General features: G+C 51.5%; 2 protein-coding genes across 2 annotated transcripts in view; one reads left to right on the top strand and one right to left on the bottom strand.

Moving 5' to 3' along the window:
* Positions 1-638, bottom strand: part of STYXL1 (serine/threonine/tyrosine interacting like 1) — a 67,666-nt gene extending 67,028 nt beyond the window's left edge. The window contains exon 1 of the mRNA XM_027126117.1: positions 540-638. The gene's annotated coding sequence lies outside the window, so the exon portion shown is untranslated. The remainder of the gene's footprint in view (positions 1-539) is intronic.
* MDH2 (malate dehydrogenase 2) lies at positions 11-13,580 on the top strand. Its single transcript, XM_027126112.1, has 9 exons — positions 11-174; positions 3,951-4,119; positions 5,648-5,731; positions 6,224-6,333; positions 7,683-7,808; positions 10,430-10,507; positions 11,343-11,442; positions 11,785-11,936; positions 13,263-13,580. The coding sequence occupies exons 1-9, from the start codon at positions 109-111 to the stop codon at positions 13,392-13,394; spliced, it is 1,017 nt and encodes a 338-aa protein (XP_026981913.1). The 5' UTR covers positions 11-108; the 3' UTR covers positions 13,395-13,580.
* Positions 13,581-15,948: the final 2,368 nt, after the last annotated feature.

Genomic DNA, 15,948 nt, shown 5'->3' with positions numbered 1-15,948 from the left:
GCTAGGTGGAGCAGAGCCGGGAGGCTCGGTGCAGCGTGGAGGTCGTTGGAGTCACTATCCTACTGCCAGCTCCTTCGCCGACCAGTCCGCACCCCGCCCGTCTCAGCCATGCTCTCCGCCCTCGCCCGGCCTGCCAGCGCCGCTCTCCGCCGCAGCTTCAGCACCTCGGCCCAGGTAGGTCCTGCGAGGGGCTGCCTGCAGGTGGAGGCTCCCCGACCTAGGCCACGTGTGCTCCTGGCTCGCGAGCAGCCTTGACCCCCGGGCCAGCCTGGACCGCAGGGCCACCCGGTGCTGGTCCTCGGCTGTGGCGTCCTGGGCCGGCCCTGATACCGGGCAGGAGGTGCGGGGGAGAAAGCCCAGGAGTCGGGGGTGGGGAAGTAGTCCAGCTGGATTCAGGACCTGGGCGCTTCTCCGAGTCTCCCAGTTCGCCCCCGAGCCCCCCAGAGGGTCTACTCTTGACCTGTGCTCCTTCAAGGTGGAGAAGCCAGGGCTCTAGGGCCGAAAGTAACTTATTTTCCATAGTATTTTGAGAGACTAACCTCGTTCTTGCAGCGTCCGTACAAGCACTGTGTAATTTGTTTGTTTGCGGTACGCGGGCCTTTCACTGTTGTGGCGTCTCCCGTTGCGGAGCAAAGGCTCCGGACGCGCAGGCTCAGCGGCCATGGCTCACGGGCCCAGCCGCTCCGCGGCATGTGGGGTCTTCCCGGACCGGGGCACGAACCCGCATCCCCTGCATCGGCAGGCGGACTCTCAACCACTGCGCCACCAGGGAAGCCCCTACACTGTAATTTTTAACTCCATAGTGCAGGCAGGCAGAGATACCGAGGGCAGAGCATTGGTCCAAGGTTACACAGTGTTTTGGCCAGAGGATTAAAATTCAGCTCTCCTGACCACTGTCAGTGACTTTCTTGGATCATCAAGGCTTTGCTCTAAGAACCTGAAGACTCTGCTTCCGCTTGAGGACCTTTTGAAGGCTCCTTCCTGCGGTGGGCGGACTGGGCCTGCCCCCGGGTGTTGTTAACTGCGCGGCTTGGCCTGAGACTACTTAAGCCTAAGCTATTTTTAGCCGTCTTCTTCTAGGGCAGCGATTCTCAAACTCTGTTGTCGGAATCACCTGAAAGCTGGTAAAGATCAGAGGCCGAGGCTCATCGAAGGAGGGTAGGACCTGGGCCTCCGTGTTTTTTTACCAAGTTCCCCAAGTGATTCTAATACAACCAAAGTTAGAATCCAGGAGATGCCCACATTGCCTCTTGAAGTGCCACACCCTAAAAGGGAGGTGATTATTAAATGAGGTTCCACATTTCTTACTTAGCTTTTGTTCTTCAGATCAGTTTCCTGTGCATTCAGTTCATTCGAAAAATAAATATACGAATGAGTACATTTGAGTATCCGTGTTGCCCAGAACTGTGCTGGGTGCTGCAGGTGATACCAGGATGAGTGAGAAGTGGCACTTAAGCCAACAGTGAGTAAACAAACGTAGGACAGGTGGAGGTGATGAAGATTGATGCTGAGGAGTGGGGGAAGGGAGATTAACTGCAGGTAAGACAGTGGGATTTGCTGATAACGATTTCATGAGGTGTGTGGAGAGAAAGAGGAACATGGAGAAAACCAAGGCTTTGGGTTTTGGAGTTGAGATTTGCTGAGGTGGGAAATACTGCTAGAAGAGAGTGATTGTAGGGGGGTGGGTATCAGGAGCTCAGATTTGGATGTGTTGAGTTTAAAATGCCTATTGGACATAAAGGTGGAGTTGTTGAAGTATATAAGTGTATAAGTCAGAAAGATGAGCTTGAGCCAGATGGTACATTGGCCTAGGGAGACTTCAACCTCAGTGTATTTATGTCTTTCCGTATGTACTAATGTACTAATATGTATGACACAAAACACAGAAATTTAAAAACCATAACAGATTAAAAAAAGAAAACTTACAAGTGAAGGAAGTGTTACTATACATCCATTTTCAAAGCCCCGTTGCTAAACAGTGTGCTGTTGACAACCACTCCTCAACGTGGAAAAAGATATGGAGTTTGGAAACAGCTTGTTTACAAAGAGATCATGAGCTAACCTGCAGTACCAAAGATTCTCATCTCACTGTAAAGATAGCACCACTTACAAGTTATGTTTTTATAAATATTAACTAAGTTGATGAAACCTTATAATATACAAACAATAACATCACCTCGTCACACTGAGAGCAGTCCCCTCTTCCCTCTCCCTGTGTTGGGGTCATCTCCTGTGTCACGTGGGACTGATTCACTTAAGGACCCTAATTGAGAGCACCAGGTCAGTCTGTTTCTTGGTAGAGTTTAATTCTTCACCTGATTGATGAAAATAAAGACACAGCCTTGACATTGACATCCTGCACACCAAGGGAACTGTCTTATGCTCCCCACGTTGGAGCCCTCGTCAGCCTTGGGAGCCAGGCTGAGTAATCTGGGCATGAGGAACTTGAGAAGATTTTTTACCCAAGGAAATGATTAAAACTTTGAATTTTTGGAAGGGTGGTTTAGAGGTGGAGCTGAGGACCTAAGTTAGATAATGGAATCAGGATGGAAATCGGGGGGCAGATTGGGAAGATGTTTGAGATGCCAAGTCCTTTCGTGTCCTAACTGGGTGTCTCCAGTAAGGGAAGAAGCAGAAGATAGCTCTAAAGTTTTGAATTTGGGTGAACACAGATGCCATTTGGGAACAGGGATGGGAGAGGTAGTAAGGACAAATTTATTTACACAGTTGGGTTTGTGGGACCAGTGGGTATGCCTAACAGAACTGGGAATGTGGAGTTGGAATTTGGGAGTCCCTAGGATTCGGGACAGGATGTGGGAGTGATAATTGAAGGTCTGGAGACGGGTGAGATTGCCAGACCTCAGGTTCTGGGTTGGTCCAGCTAGTTTTCTATGAAGTCAAGGGTCCACCTTTAAAGCACCAACTTAAAAACAAATGAAACCTGAATTCCAATCTTAGATGTAATATATGCTTTTTAGAGTTTCAGTTTCCTCGAGCAGATGACACTGTGTGGTTGTTTTGGTTTCGGCTTGAGTTTTGGTTTGTTTGGTTTGATTTTTGTTTTTGATAACGGAAGCCTGTTATTACTAGCATCCGTTGCTGTGGAACACAGTGTGCAGTGATAATGTAAAGACCCAGAGTACACGGCTGCCCTAGAGGACCACACGCCATGCTTTGCGTTCTTGTGGCTGCTCTTCTCTCGGTTTGTCTTCTTCCCTGGCAGCTCCCTGCCTGCTTGCCCGGGATAGGCTCCCCTTCTCATTTGTGAGTTTAGGTTAGAAACAGCCTCACTCACAGTGGTTAAGAATCCGCCTGCCAATGCAGGGGACACGGGTTCGAGCCCTGGTTCAGGAAGGTCCCACATGCTGCGGAGCGACTAAGCCTGTGCACCACAGCTACTGAGCCTGCATTCTAGAGCCCGTGCGCCACAACTGCTGAGCCCACGAGCCACAACTACTGAAGCTTGCGTGCCTAGAGCCCGTGCTCTGCAGCAAGAGAAGCCACCGCAATGAGAAGCCCGCACACCGCAACGAAGAGTAGCCCCCGCTCACGGCAACTAGAGAAAGCCCCGTGCGCAGCAACAAAGACCCAATTCAGCCCAAAATAAATAAATTTATTTAAAAAATAATAAAACTGCACATTGAAGGAAAGCCTTCTGTTACCAGTCCAGGTGGCGATTGAGTGAAGTTTGCTCCCCTTTCAGAGGGTACAGGAGTATGCCCCTGACTGTCACAGCATCTAGAGACATGAGTTCTCCCCCATTTTCCTGAGGCAAACCTCTGAACTTCAGAAGGAAAGGGGGCCTTTGGAATGGTAGGAATACGATTGCATCTTCATTTGGTACTGCTGCAATAAGAAAGACCCAGTACAGTACTCTGCAGTTTATTACCATGTGAATCCTTTTAATGCTGATTCCATCTTCACAGTCCTCTCTCTGTGCCTCTTTCTAGAACAATGCTAAAGTAGCCGTGCTGGGGGCTTCCGGAGGAATCGGGCAGCCGCTCTCACTTCTCCTGAAGAACAGCCCCTTGGTGAGCCGCCTGACCCTCTACGATATTGCTCATACGCCCGGAGTGGCCGCCGATCTGAGCCACATAGAAACCAGAGCGACAGTAAAAGGTATTGAGTGCGCCGACCCTGAGAACTTACACGTGTCCTCCCCCGTCGGCCAGGATTCAGGTTTAGAGTGAGATTCCTAAGTGAAACTAGGTGTTCAGAGACTTGGGGTTTCCATGTTCATTTTAGAATTAAATTTTATATATTGTTGCACCTTTTTTGACTTGAGTCTACAAAAATTTAAATAGTGTCTTTGAGAATAACAACGGTGGTCTCACCTTCCCATTTTTAATTTTTTATAATTTAACAAGTAATATGAGGATGGGGAAGAGGCAGCCTCGTGCAGGGGCGTGGGGGCAGTGAGAAATGCTGCCAGCCGCTCCCCACCTTGGGCCGTCCCTCCACCCCAGGGTTTCCTCTGCCAGCTTCTTCAGAGCAGGGCCACCTTAGGAAAATCCAAGGGACATCTAGCTGTGTCATCCAAGGAGTCACTCATAATTACATATAATTATATGTATCCTGCTTATCTTACCTTCACATTATAGCAGCATTTTTCCATGTCACCAAATTCTTGGTAAAATCATTTTTAAAGGTGTACTATAATTTATCACTTATTTATTATTATACCCACAGTGTTGTCCATTGGGCTGTTTCCTGTTTTGCTCTACCGTAAATAGCTAGGCTGTGTAAACATCTTTATCTTTACATCTTGTTTCTTAGAATCCTTAAAAAAAAAAGAATCCTAAAAGTAGAATGAGTAGGTATGACTATTTTAAAGCTTTTACTATAAAGTATCAGGTTGCTGTGCAGAAAACTTGTACTGCTTTCTGTCTCTGCTGTCAGTGTGAGACTGTTTGATGGTGTTTGCATGTATCTTCATCTGGTGTAGACAGCACAGGAGATTGACTGACTGTCAGATCATTTGTTCGTGTGCCTTCCGTGGTCCCTCTGAATTAGTTCGCTCATTTTCTTTTGGGCTGTATATTTGTGTTTCCAAAAGCTCCCACAATAAGGGAGAAGTCAAATCAAAGCAGATTTCGGCCGATTTCCCCGAGATCTTTGAAAGTGGACCTTTTATTCCTCGGATGATAGGAGTAAACAGAATGGATGCCAATATTCGTCCCTGCTTCTCAGCACGGGGCTTTTCTCTCCTGGCCTCCACCGTGCCTTCTGATCTGACTCCAAGAGAGAGCTTTTGTTAGGATGACCGTGACGTGGAATAAGCAGCTCTTACTGGGAGCCGAGAAGGACTGAGAAGTGCTGGCGAGTTAGGTTGGACAAGGAAAAGCAGCCGACTTGGCTGATTCTGTGGGAACCTGGACCGTTACTCTGTTCCGAATCGGGGCTGGGCCAGTGAGGCTGGAGGAAAGTGGAGTGAAAGAGACTGTCCTGCCAGCCGGTGTCATCAGGCCCACAGTGGTAGTTCTCCAGAAGAGGAACCCCTTCGTGGGAGGTCCTTCCAGCCTGTCTTGAGGCCTGTGGCCGGCCTTGGACTCAGGTGGGCCCGTCCTACCCGGGCTCTGTCCCCACAGACGTGCCGGCCTCTCCAAGTCGGAAGTGGTGAAATTGCTCACGTGGGTGTTTCTTCCAGGTTACCTCGGACCTGAGCAGCTGCCAGACTGCCTGAAGGGCTGCGACGTGGTGGTGATTCCAGCGGGAGTCCCAAGAAAACCAGGTGTGTGTTGAACTCCTTGCCTAGCATCTCCCCACAAGTCAGCTGAGGATGTGGTTTTCCATGAAAAATGGATCTGGTCAGATCTCTGCTGCAGAAAAAATTCCAAAGGCTCCCCAGTGCCTGTGGGGTACAGATGAAGCCCTCCACCTGTCCCTGGGTCCCCTCGCCCAGTCTCATTGTGCTCTGTGTGCACTTTTTTTTTGCATGCAAGGCCCTTTCCTCCACCTGCCTCCACCTTGGAAGCTGTACTGATCCTTGGTGATCCTCCTCGGGTATAACCCCCCTCATTCCCCTCCCCACGCTCCACCCTCACAGACCTCTATCTTGGCACTTATCACACTGGGCCGTTTTCCCTACAAGATGGATTTACTTGAAACAGGGACCCTGTCTCACTCATGTTTGAATTTCCCATAACAACAAACACACACAACGTGGTACACGTTTGGAAATTCATCCTGTGTTTATGAACACCTCGAATTGGATTGTTCTCAGGCATGACCCGGGATGACCTGTTCAACACCAACGCCACGATTGTGGCCACCCTGACTGCTGCCTGTGCCCAGCACTGCCCCGAGGCCATGATCTGCATCATTGCAAATCCGGTGAGTGCCGGCTGCTGATGCCGCGTGAAGGTCCACAGTTAGCAAAAGTGTGCTTCTGTGCTTAGAGGGGGAATAATCAGGTTCATGTGCTGAAATGGATAAAGTGGATGAGCTAATAAAAGGCCCTTAAATTTATTTCCTAAGGATTCCTTCTGGCATAGACCAAGTGAGTTTTAACCTGGTTTTCCCATCGACCGTGTGCCTTTGGGCAGATCGCTTCCCCTCTCGGTATCTTGGTTTTTCCACCTGGAAAATAAGCCCATTCCTGAGGCTGCTTCAGCCGTGACTGTGGTAGCCTGTTAACTCCTTTTCCTGTGTCCTACTTGGGGGTTGCAATTCCTGCTTCCTGGCGCCCCCTCCCTCCTCACACTCACACATGGTCCCGTACGCAGCCCCCCAGGCCCTGTTTGCTGCTTTTTGCAGGAAGCTAGTTCTTCAGTTCAGAAACTCCGGGTGCTGTGTCCCTCCTGAGAAGTTGGCTGTGGCTCCCACGCCCGCCCTAGCAGGGCCTCAGGTTGCATTTGACAGCAGCCCTTCTGTTCCTCCCTGCTGGTTGATCTGTTCTCGCGAGTACAAGAAGGATCTGGGTGGAAGTGCAGTGACACTGACGTGGACTCAGGAACGTGGCCGCTGATAAACACGCAGAGCTTGTGCCCGTGGCCTCTGAGAAGAGGATCCTGCCCTTTCCAACCAGCTCACCTTTCCTCGGGGGCAACTGGTCAGAAGATCTTGGGGGGCTGATTAACCGGTGCCTAATATAAATCTCGCTGTTTTTGTCTTGTTTTTATTCTTTCTATGTACCAGGTAATGTGTTAAGCCCTTGCCATGTATTAAGTCACTTAATCTTCACAACCACCTCATGAGGTAGTTGTCTCCCGTTTTAAGAAACTGAGTTCTAAGGAGTTGAGGTAACTTGGCCGGGGTTACGACACAGAGTGACAGAGCTGGGACTGAGCTTGTAGCTTGTAGCTTCTTGCTAGGCTGTCTTTTTTTTTTTTTAAATGGCCATTTGGGCTAAGTCCCAGCTGGAGCAGAAGGTGCCTTGTGGATCCTCCATCACATTTTTAAGTTGATAGTTGAAGGGTCACGTGCATGTTTGAACTTTGGGCTCGGAGGCCGCCAAGGAGAAGAGTGCCTCCCCCAGCGAATGGTTTCTTCTTTCTCGTGGCGGGGAGAAGCAGCAGTCTTTTAGAGTAGGGGGCCTTCCATCGTGAGGGTCGCTTATCAGGGCAATTTAATGTGACAGCTTAGAGCTTGTTCATGGTCTGACGAGAAGATTTTTCCTCCTGTCGCGAGGCTCTGCTCTCAGAGCACAGGCAAATTGTGCCCCTCTCTCTTGGATTTACTAGGTTAACTCCACCATCCCAATCACAGCAGAAGTTTTCAAGAAACACGGAGTATACAACCCCAGTAAAATATTTGGGGTGACAACCCTGGACATTGTCCGAGCCAACACTTTTGTTGCAGAACTGAAGGTAAGAGCTGCCTCGGGCATCTTTCAGGCTCCCTTTCGGAACCTCTCTGGCTATTCTTGGCTCATTTACGGGCCTGGAGGACACCGGGGCCCTTACAGGCCACATGCAACTGGAGGGTTTAAATGTCTTTATAGCTCGCCTCCTTGGTGGGAAGCAGCTTGCGCGCGGGGAGCGCAGACAGCAGGCGCCTGCGGGCTGGAACCGGCCAGGCTCGCTCTTCTCCCTGCTGTAGCAAGGGTTCGGCTTTCCCCGGGTTTCTCACTGGCTAGACTGGGTTGTGCTCTTCGTGTTCATCGGCTCGGCTCTGAAAACTGGTCCTAACAGGTTTTACCCGCTCAGCATTAGACAGATGATAAAATCAGCAAACACGAAGAACTTGGGAGAGTCCCTGAAATCATGTCCGAATTCTTGTCCCTGGTCTGTTTTCTGACTCCCTGGGTGCCTGCAGTGACTTACCTCAGTTCTGCTCCTGCTGGCTGCCTGCTTCTTCCTGAGCCGCCAGGCTTGCCCCGAGGTGGGTGTGGCACCGGCGCCAGGTCTGGAGTCCTCGGTACCTTTCACAGCTCGCTGTCTAGTCTGTTGGGTTATGGACCTAGCAGAACCACTTCCTCTGGCCCAAATAAGTGTCCCTCCTGAGCTTCAGGCCATTTTTCGTGAACTTGTGGAAGAGGGGGTCCTCCCAAGTCGGGAATAATTGTCGTGCACACAGCTTAGTGAGAAGGGCGCACGCAGGACCGTTGACCTTCCTCTTCCTCCCCTGCACCCAGCACTTCTCTTCTAGGGTGTGGACGGTACGGTGCCCCGCTGCAATTCATGCTCTGGCGTGTTCCTCAGGCTCTGCTCTCCGAGTGGGGTCGGATCCCTGAGATGTGGCCCCGGGGCCTGGGAGCTCTGTGAGTGAAGCGGAAAGAGACACTTTAATTCCAGAGACAACTGAATCACCGTTTCAGTGCACGTGTGTTTAGACTGTGGTTGGCTTTGAGTCAGGAAAGGCTTTGCGTAGCGGGTCTCGGTGAAGCCAAGTCTGAACGCACCCAGGCCGGGAGGCGGGGGTTCCAGCTTCCCGAGGCACACGCCCCCAGTTCCTGGAAGCAGCAGTGCTCGTTCTCTTAGGTCCCGTGGTGCTGCCAGCTCCAGGGGGAAGCACGCGTTTCCCCTGGGCCCCTAATCCTGCTGCAACAGTAGATACCTGTGGCTAGTTGAATTAATTATAATTAAATTAGAAACTGTGGTCCTCTGTTGCACCAGCCACACTTGAGATGCTCCAAAGCCCCACGTGGCTGCTGTGTTCCACAGAGAGTTCTGTTAGACCATGGAGGCTTGGCCTCGAAGCTTTGCCATGTGAGGTGGGGAAGCATGTCTCCGCCCTGGATCCATCAGTTAAGGAGTGCGCCCTTTACCTCAGGCTGCCTGGCATTCTGAAAAGTTCCTGGATTGCATGGAGGGTGAAAGGCTGCCCTTAACCTCGCAGCCTCTGGCTCCCCCCTCGGCCGTCTCTACCCCCGCCTTCCACTGCGCTTGCCCTTTGCACTTCATGCTCTGCTGATGGAACCTGCCCTGTGAACCCCCAGGTCTTTGTTCTTTCTGCTCCTTTTGCCTAGAATACGCTTCCCTTGGTGGAGTCCTGCTCCTTCCCAGATGAAGTTAGGTCTGCCCCAGGAGGCCTTCTCTCAGGCGCCTTCCAGAGCCACCCTGTGGCTGGCTTCACCCGTCGCATTGGAGCGTCTGTTTGTATCTGTCTCATTTTGGACAATGAGCGTCTCAAAAGCAGGGGCCCTTTCTGTTCGTGCCTGTGTCCCTGGTGACCGGCGTGGTGCCCTGGCCTGTAGACACTGCCGTGCATGTCCGTTAACGGTGCTGCTGGGTCTGCCCACCCTTGTGGCTGGGCTCCCCAACCTAGGCAAGGCTGGTTCCTAACTTACGGTGTCTCTCTTTAGCAGCTGCAGCATTTGGGGAAGGTGGCAGCATTTTGGGACTGCTCACCCCCTCCCGTTACTCCCACCAGCTTCTTTTTTTGACTGTGTTAAGAAATACCTGGTTCGCAGATTCTTGGGGGCATCCTGCCTCCGGTTTAACAAATGAATCAGCCGTCCCAGCAAGCCCCACTTAATGAACCTTGGCGTTGTGACCTCTTTCAACTTGGTTTCCTTCTTTCTGTTCCAATCACTGTTTGAGTTGACGGACTTCTCACCCCTGGGTGTTCTGGAGTCTTGCTCTGATACGAGGTGTTTGTTCTCTGTAACAAAGTGTAGGCACATAAGTCTGAGCTAAGGCATGGGGATGACATCAGGTGTGGGAAAGAGGATTTGTCATCCTCTGATTCCAAGAAGCTGTCGGACTGATGGGAACCAATTGGGACCCTTCACGAAGGCAGTTTTCAGCACATTGTGAAGGGAAAGCCTCGGAGTGACCTCACCAGACACCGAGTTACTCACTGCATGTGTTGAAACTGCAGGGGGCGCCTAGTGGGACATGTGAGCACGGCTGGAGTCAGGCGGCCTCTTACCTGGTTTCCGAGTTCTGTGGATTTTTCTGGTATTGGTGCTTTAGGTGCATATGACGTGTTTTACACTCAAAGTGCTTGTTAAAAGTTAATCAGGCTTTCCACTTTCGGTGACCAGGGTTTGGACCCGGCTCGCGTCAGCGTTCCTGTCATTGGCGGCCATGCTGGGAAGACCATCATCCCCCTGGTCTCTCAGGTGCGTGTGTCACCCTGCCCGGAAGCCTCAAGACCACGAGCACAGTTCAGAGGTTCACTTTGGGGCCCTCGGATCAGGCTGACACGGATCTCACCGTCTGTTGTTACTTTGAAGCGTCCACAGCTGTGGGAGTGAGTGTGGTCAGAAGGTGTTCAAAAGGCCCAGCTCCTACACAGTGAAAACTGCTGGTGGAAACATCACTGCCTTCCTGATTAGGTCAGAGCAGGCAAAGCTGCTTTGTTTAAAAATGAGGAGAGACAAGGTAAACACCACTGAGAATAAGATAAATCACCTCATAACCTCAGGAGAAAATACTGAGGAAGCACCTTTTGAACCTAAGTTGATGGACATCCTACAAAGCGAGCATTCAGTACCCTTGACAGATGTCCTGAAAGCCAGGGGAGGACTGAGGAAGCAGTCAAAGGCGAGATCCCTGGGTGCTGGTGGGTCCTGGGCAGGACCCTGAACAGAAGGGACGGTAGTGGAACAGTCGGTGACACTTGAGTAAGGTCTGTGGTTTAGTTAATTTCCTGTTCTTTATAACTGCACTGTGGTTATGTAAAGTGTTATCAGGGTAAGCCGGGTGAGGAAAATCTTTCTGCTATTTTTACAACATTTCTCTAAGTCTAAAATTAGTCCAAAATAGAGAAAGTTTTTTGTTTTTTTTTTTAATGAGTAGAGAACTCACTACACCTCCCAACAAAGTCGGCTTTTTCTTTAAGGAAAAGGTCTTGGTTTCCCACGTGGCAGCGATGCCGGGGCCCGCCGGGCGTGGGGCTGGGAGGTGACCGGAGCCTGGTCCTGCTCACGTGAGCCCTGTGACTTGCACTTGCAGTGCACCCCCAAGGTGGACTTCCCCCAGGACCAGCTGACCCCCCTCATCGGGCGGATCCAGGAGGCCGGCACGGAGGTGGTCAAGGCCAAGGCCGGAGCAGGTAGGCGCCCAGGTGGCCCCAGGCTTTTGGAGGCAGAGCCGAAGACTCGTGAGGGCCCAGCAAGGAGCGGGTCCTTTTCTAAGCCTCACGTCCGTCTGCTCGATAAGCAGCCCCCCGGTCAGAGGGCAGCGCGGCTTGCTGGGGGGCGTGGAGTAGTGTTTGAGGTCAGCAGAGCTAATTGCGTGCCGTCTGCGGGTCTGTCACTTCAAGGGATGCTGACCTAAATTCCTGATGAGACTGGAAAGCTGGGGGTTATGCAGATGGGGTTTTAGCTGGTGGGGAAGCTCGTCTGGGTCTTACGGTCGCAGCGCTAGCTTGGCTGACCTGCCTTTGTCCTCCTAGGCTCTGCCACCCTATCCATGGCGTATGCCGGAGCCCGGTTTGTCTTCTCCCTCGTGGATGCGATGAACGGAAAGGAAGGAGTTGTCGAATGTTCCTTCGTTAAGTCCCAAGAAACGGACTGTCCGTACTTCTCCACACCATTGCTGCTGGGGGTATGTGTCCCAGAGGCCAGGTCTTGGCCGGAAGGAGGAGCATTTTCTGTAGCTGAGACTCAGCAGCTGTACTCCGTGCGTTTGCTCCATGGTTCAGATTTCCTTGTGCAGTAACTGCATCTCACTGCCTGGCCTGTGCTTGGACTTTTGAGGGTAGAAGCATCCCAGAAGCAGTGGCGGGGAGAAACCTCAGTCTGTGGGGGCTGACGGGGATCTCACGGCTCCAGCAGCCGGTCAGCAGCGGCCGCCTGGGTAGGTTTCCCAGTGAGACCCTCGCTGTGTCCCGAGGCGGCCCACGGACAGCCCTCACAGAAGAGGCTTCCCCGCACCAGGCTGTGCTGGTTCCTTCTCATTCTGACCTCAGGGCCTGCCGGGGCGTGCACACGTGTTAGACCTTCCAGCTCAGGCGTTCCTGGGCCCAGCTCCTCGTCTCACTGCTTTTCCTCCTTGAAATGCACTGGGACGGGGCCCTTCTAGTCACCTTGCTGGCTTCAGCCAGGCTGGTTTGGGGCAGCTCTCTGGTCTGCTTGACTCCTACCGAGTCTTCAGTGAGCAGGTTTCCACGTCTTAGCCGTGGGCACCCGCTGGAATCAGGCAAATGTGTGCTCGCCTTCCTCTCGTGCCCAGAAAGAAGCCCTTCCCACAGACACCCTGGTGTCCAAAATCCCTGAGACCGACACTGGTCTCCAGAACTACCTGTGGTTATAGCTCCAGAGCCAGCTGAGCGCAGGTGTGTGCAGCATGGTGGGGCCTGTAGGAGAGGCCCCCAAGGCTGATAGTCCTGGTCAGGGAGGCTCCGAGGAGGCAGCCTGGACGCCAGCCTGCTGTCTTCCTAACGTCCGACGTGTAGCTTCTTAATTACGTTGGATTCAGGTGTCTATGAAAGTGTTTCTTCAGTCCTTTACCAACTTGGGAAAAAAACTAGATCCCAAAAGTACGCTCCGTGTCAGGGAGAATAACTCAGGTTCTACTAATTATTGAGTTCTTTGTGTGCCAAGCAACCCACATGTGTCCTCACAGCCTCCTGTGGGGTCGATAAGGAAACACACTTGGCGGGTGCGTGACAGGTGCACACACAGTGAGTGCCAGAGCCCGGCTTCCAGCCCAGGGCTGAATGACAGAAGCTGAGCTCCTGGCACGGCTCACACCCGTCCGGCCCCGTCCTGCCCCGTCCCCAGGGTGTGCGGCTCCCTCAGCAGGCTGCCCAGGAACCACCGGTTAGGCAGGCGAGGCAGGGCTGATGAGGTTACAAGTGGGATTTTCTGTAACAAACCCATTCATGGAAACTTTCTTGTAAAATCTTACCACCTCCCCTCTCTCCTTCAGAAAAAGGGCATCGAGAAGAATCTAGGCATTGGCAAAATCTCCCCTTTCGAAGAGAAGATGATCGCCGAGGCCATTCCTGAGCTGAAAGCCTCCATCAAGAAAGGAGAGGAGTTTGTAAAGAACATGAAGTGAGAAGGCGGTTAACGAGCAGGCCGTCTCCGTAACTTATTAAGGCATCGTGTCGCTGTAAAGCCACTTCAGACACCGTGGTCTTCTCAGTTTGCTTTGATGATGAGTATTGTATTAGCGAACTACCCCTTCCAAATCGCGGGTCAGTCTGTCGGTGCATCAATAAAAGCAGGCTTTGATTTTCTTTTCCAAGGTCTCCAATTAAATACTGTGCTTTCAGAACCCCATTGGAGCTGACTGCAGAGTGTGTGTCTGACATCTCTTCCATCACGAATTAGAATCAGGTGTTATTTAAAAAGTAGACTTGGGCTTCCCTGGTGGCGCAGTGGTTGAGAGTCAGCCTGCCGATGCAGGGGACACGGGTTTGTGCCCCGGTCCGGGAAGATCCCACATGCCGCGGAGCGGCTGGGCCCGTGAGCCATGGCCGCTGAGCCTGCACTTTCGGAGCCTGTGCTCCGCAACGGGAGAGGCCACAGCAGTGAGAGGCCCACGTACGGTTAAAAAAAAAAAAAAAAAGTAGACTGAAACATCATGGTCTCATCAGTAGCTTCAAGCCTGTAATCTTCATCAGTAACTGCTCTCCCAACCCTGCTCTTTGCACCATCGTGTCCCTCAGGTGTGTGAGCTGAAGGAAGGGCCAGCTTGGGTCTGATTCCTCGGTGTCCTCTCGCCTGTGCGGGTGGCAGCTCAGTGGCCGACGCTGGGCCACTGTCTTCTGTCGCAGGTTCTGTCTGTGTGTTTTTTCTGGCCGAGCAGACAGCACCACTGGCTGGACTTCGTCCTCTTCTGATCGAGCCCTGATATTCAGTGGCAATGACTAGCCAAAGCCAGAATTGTGAGGAGGGCTGGGCAGGGGCAGGAACAACCAAACCAAAACACCAGCTGCAGCCACAGGGCTGAGGACACAGGGGAGGTGGCTTCGTGTCTTCATCAGTGGCCAGAAGGGACTTTGTTGCATTAGCTGGGCTTAGGATACATGTGGGGAATTAAAGGGAGACCTGATTCCCTTCGGGTACAGTTTGCTCCCCAGAAGCCGTGGCCTCTGAATTGGAAACTGAGAGCTCAGTACCTGAGAACTTTGTGACAACAGGTGATGACCTTGCGGTGAAAGGGCAGGTGGTGCTCGAGCTACGCCCAGTAGACAGAGACCCATTTATCTGCAGCTTTTTTTTTTTTTAAACTGCAGTGGATTTTATCAAGTATGACATCATTGTGTTCTTATATAAGTGATCATGTTCATCGTTTAAAAACTAAAATGTAGCCAAATACAGGAAATTATCTCCGATAATAGTATTTGTGCTCCTGATTTTGCATATTTCAAAAGTCGAGATAAAGCTGCTTGGGCCATTTTGCAACCTGTCCTGGTTAATTACTGCCAACACACAATTTAGTTGCTTTTAAGCCAGTATTTTATTACGTCTCACGATTCTGTGGTTGACAGGGTTCCGCTGGAAGTTTCTGTTCCTCCAGGTGTGGGGGGCTGGCTAGTCAGGCACGTTCGAGGCGATGACTCCGGCGCATGGCTGCTGTTGAGGGGGTGGTGGGACAGCTGGGCTCCACGAGGCCCTACAGCAGGGCACGCAGATTTCTTACTTGATGGCCTGGGGTTCCCAAAAGTGCAAAAGCAGAAGCTGCCAGGCGTTAAAGCTTAGGCTCAGAACCGGCACAAGCATCACGGTTGCCAGATCCTCGTGGCTAAAGCGGGTCACCAGGCAAGCCCAGGTCCGTGGTGGGAGGGGCCTCAAGGGTCCTTTGGGAGCCAGCTCTGGAGATTCTCTACCACACGCGCACAATTCCTTAAGTGTATCCGTGTCTTCCCATATCGCTTGTTTAATAGCTGGATGACCCTTAGGGTGAATGTACTATAAAACGTATTCCACTGTTGGATCATTAGGTGGTTTAGGTTTTCACTACTATGAAGACCATGGCTCTGAACGGCACGGTGCTGTTGGACTAATGCCTCCTGGAGGTTCTGTACTTGAGGCACTGTGCCAGCTCTGGGCTGACAGGCAGGACCTAGTGCGATGACTCCACAAGTGGTCTTGGTTTAGGGTGGTCAGGTCGGCGCCGGTCTCCATACACCAGCGGTTACCGCATAAGGCCCGTCCAAGGGGTTTGCTTAAAATGCAGCCCCCTCCTACGCTGTTGGTGGGAATGTAAACTGGTGCAGCCACCGTGGAAAACAGTATGGAGGTTCCTCAGAAAACTAAAAATAGAATTACCATATGATCCAGCAATCCCTCTCCTGGGATATATCCAGACAAAACTATAGTTTCAAAAGATACATGCACCCGTGTGTTCATAGCAGCACTATTCACGATAGCCAAGACGTGGAAACAACCTACATGTCCATCCACAGAGGAACAGATAAAGAAGATGTGGTACATATATACAATGGAATACTACTCAGCCATAAAAAAGAACAAAATAATGCCATCTGCAGCAGCATGGATGGACCTAGAGATTATCATACTAAGTGAAGAGAAGGATAAATACCGTATGATATCACTTATATGTGGAATCTAAAATATGACACAAATGAACCTATCTATGAAAC

The sequence above is a fragment of the Aethalodelphis obliquidens genome, unplaced genomic scaffold (assembly GCF_003676395.1).
Source record: "Aethalodelphis obliquidens isolate GAN/ISIS:26980383/991018 unplaced genomic scaffold, ASM367639v1 scaffold30, whole genome shotgun sequence".
Lineage (NCBI taxonomy): Eukaryota > Metazoa > Chordata > Mammalia > Artiodactyla > Delphinidae > Aethalodelphis > Aethalodelphis obliquidens.
Note: the sequence above shows the minus strand (reverse complement) of the source record. Positions and strands in the feature narration are given on the sequence as shown.

What these genes read in the sequence shown, in the direction of transcription:
- MDH2 (XM_027126112.1), top strand. Translation starts at nt 109, where the DNA reads ATGCTCTCCGCCCTCGCCCGGCCTGCCAGCGCCGCTCTCCGCCGCAGC. An exon ending in AACCAGAGCGACAGTAAAAG is followed by an intron (nt 4,120 to 5,647) that starts GTATTGAGTGCG and finishes TGTTTCTTCCAG; the next exon opens with GTTACCTCGGACCTGAGCAG. An exon ending in TCTGCATCATTGCAAATCCG is followed by an intron (nt 6,334 to 7,682) that starts GTGAGTGCCGGC and finishes TGGATTTACTAG; the next exon opens with GTTAACTCCACCATCCCAAT.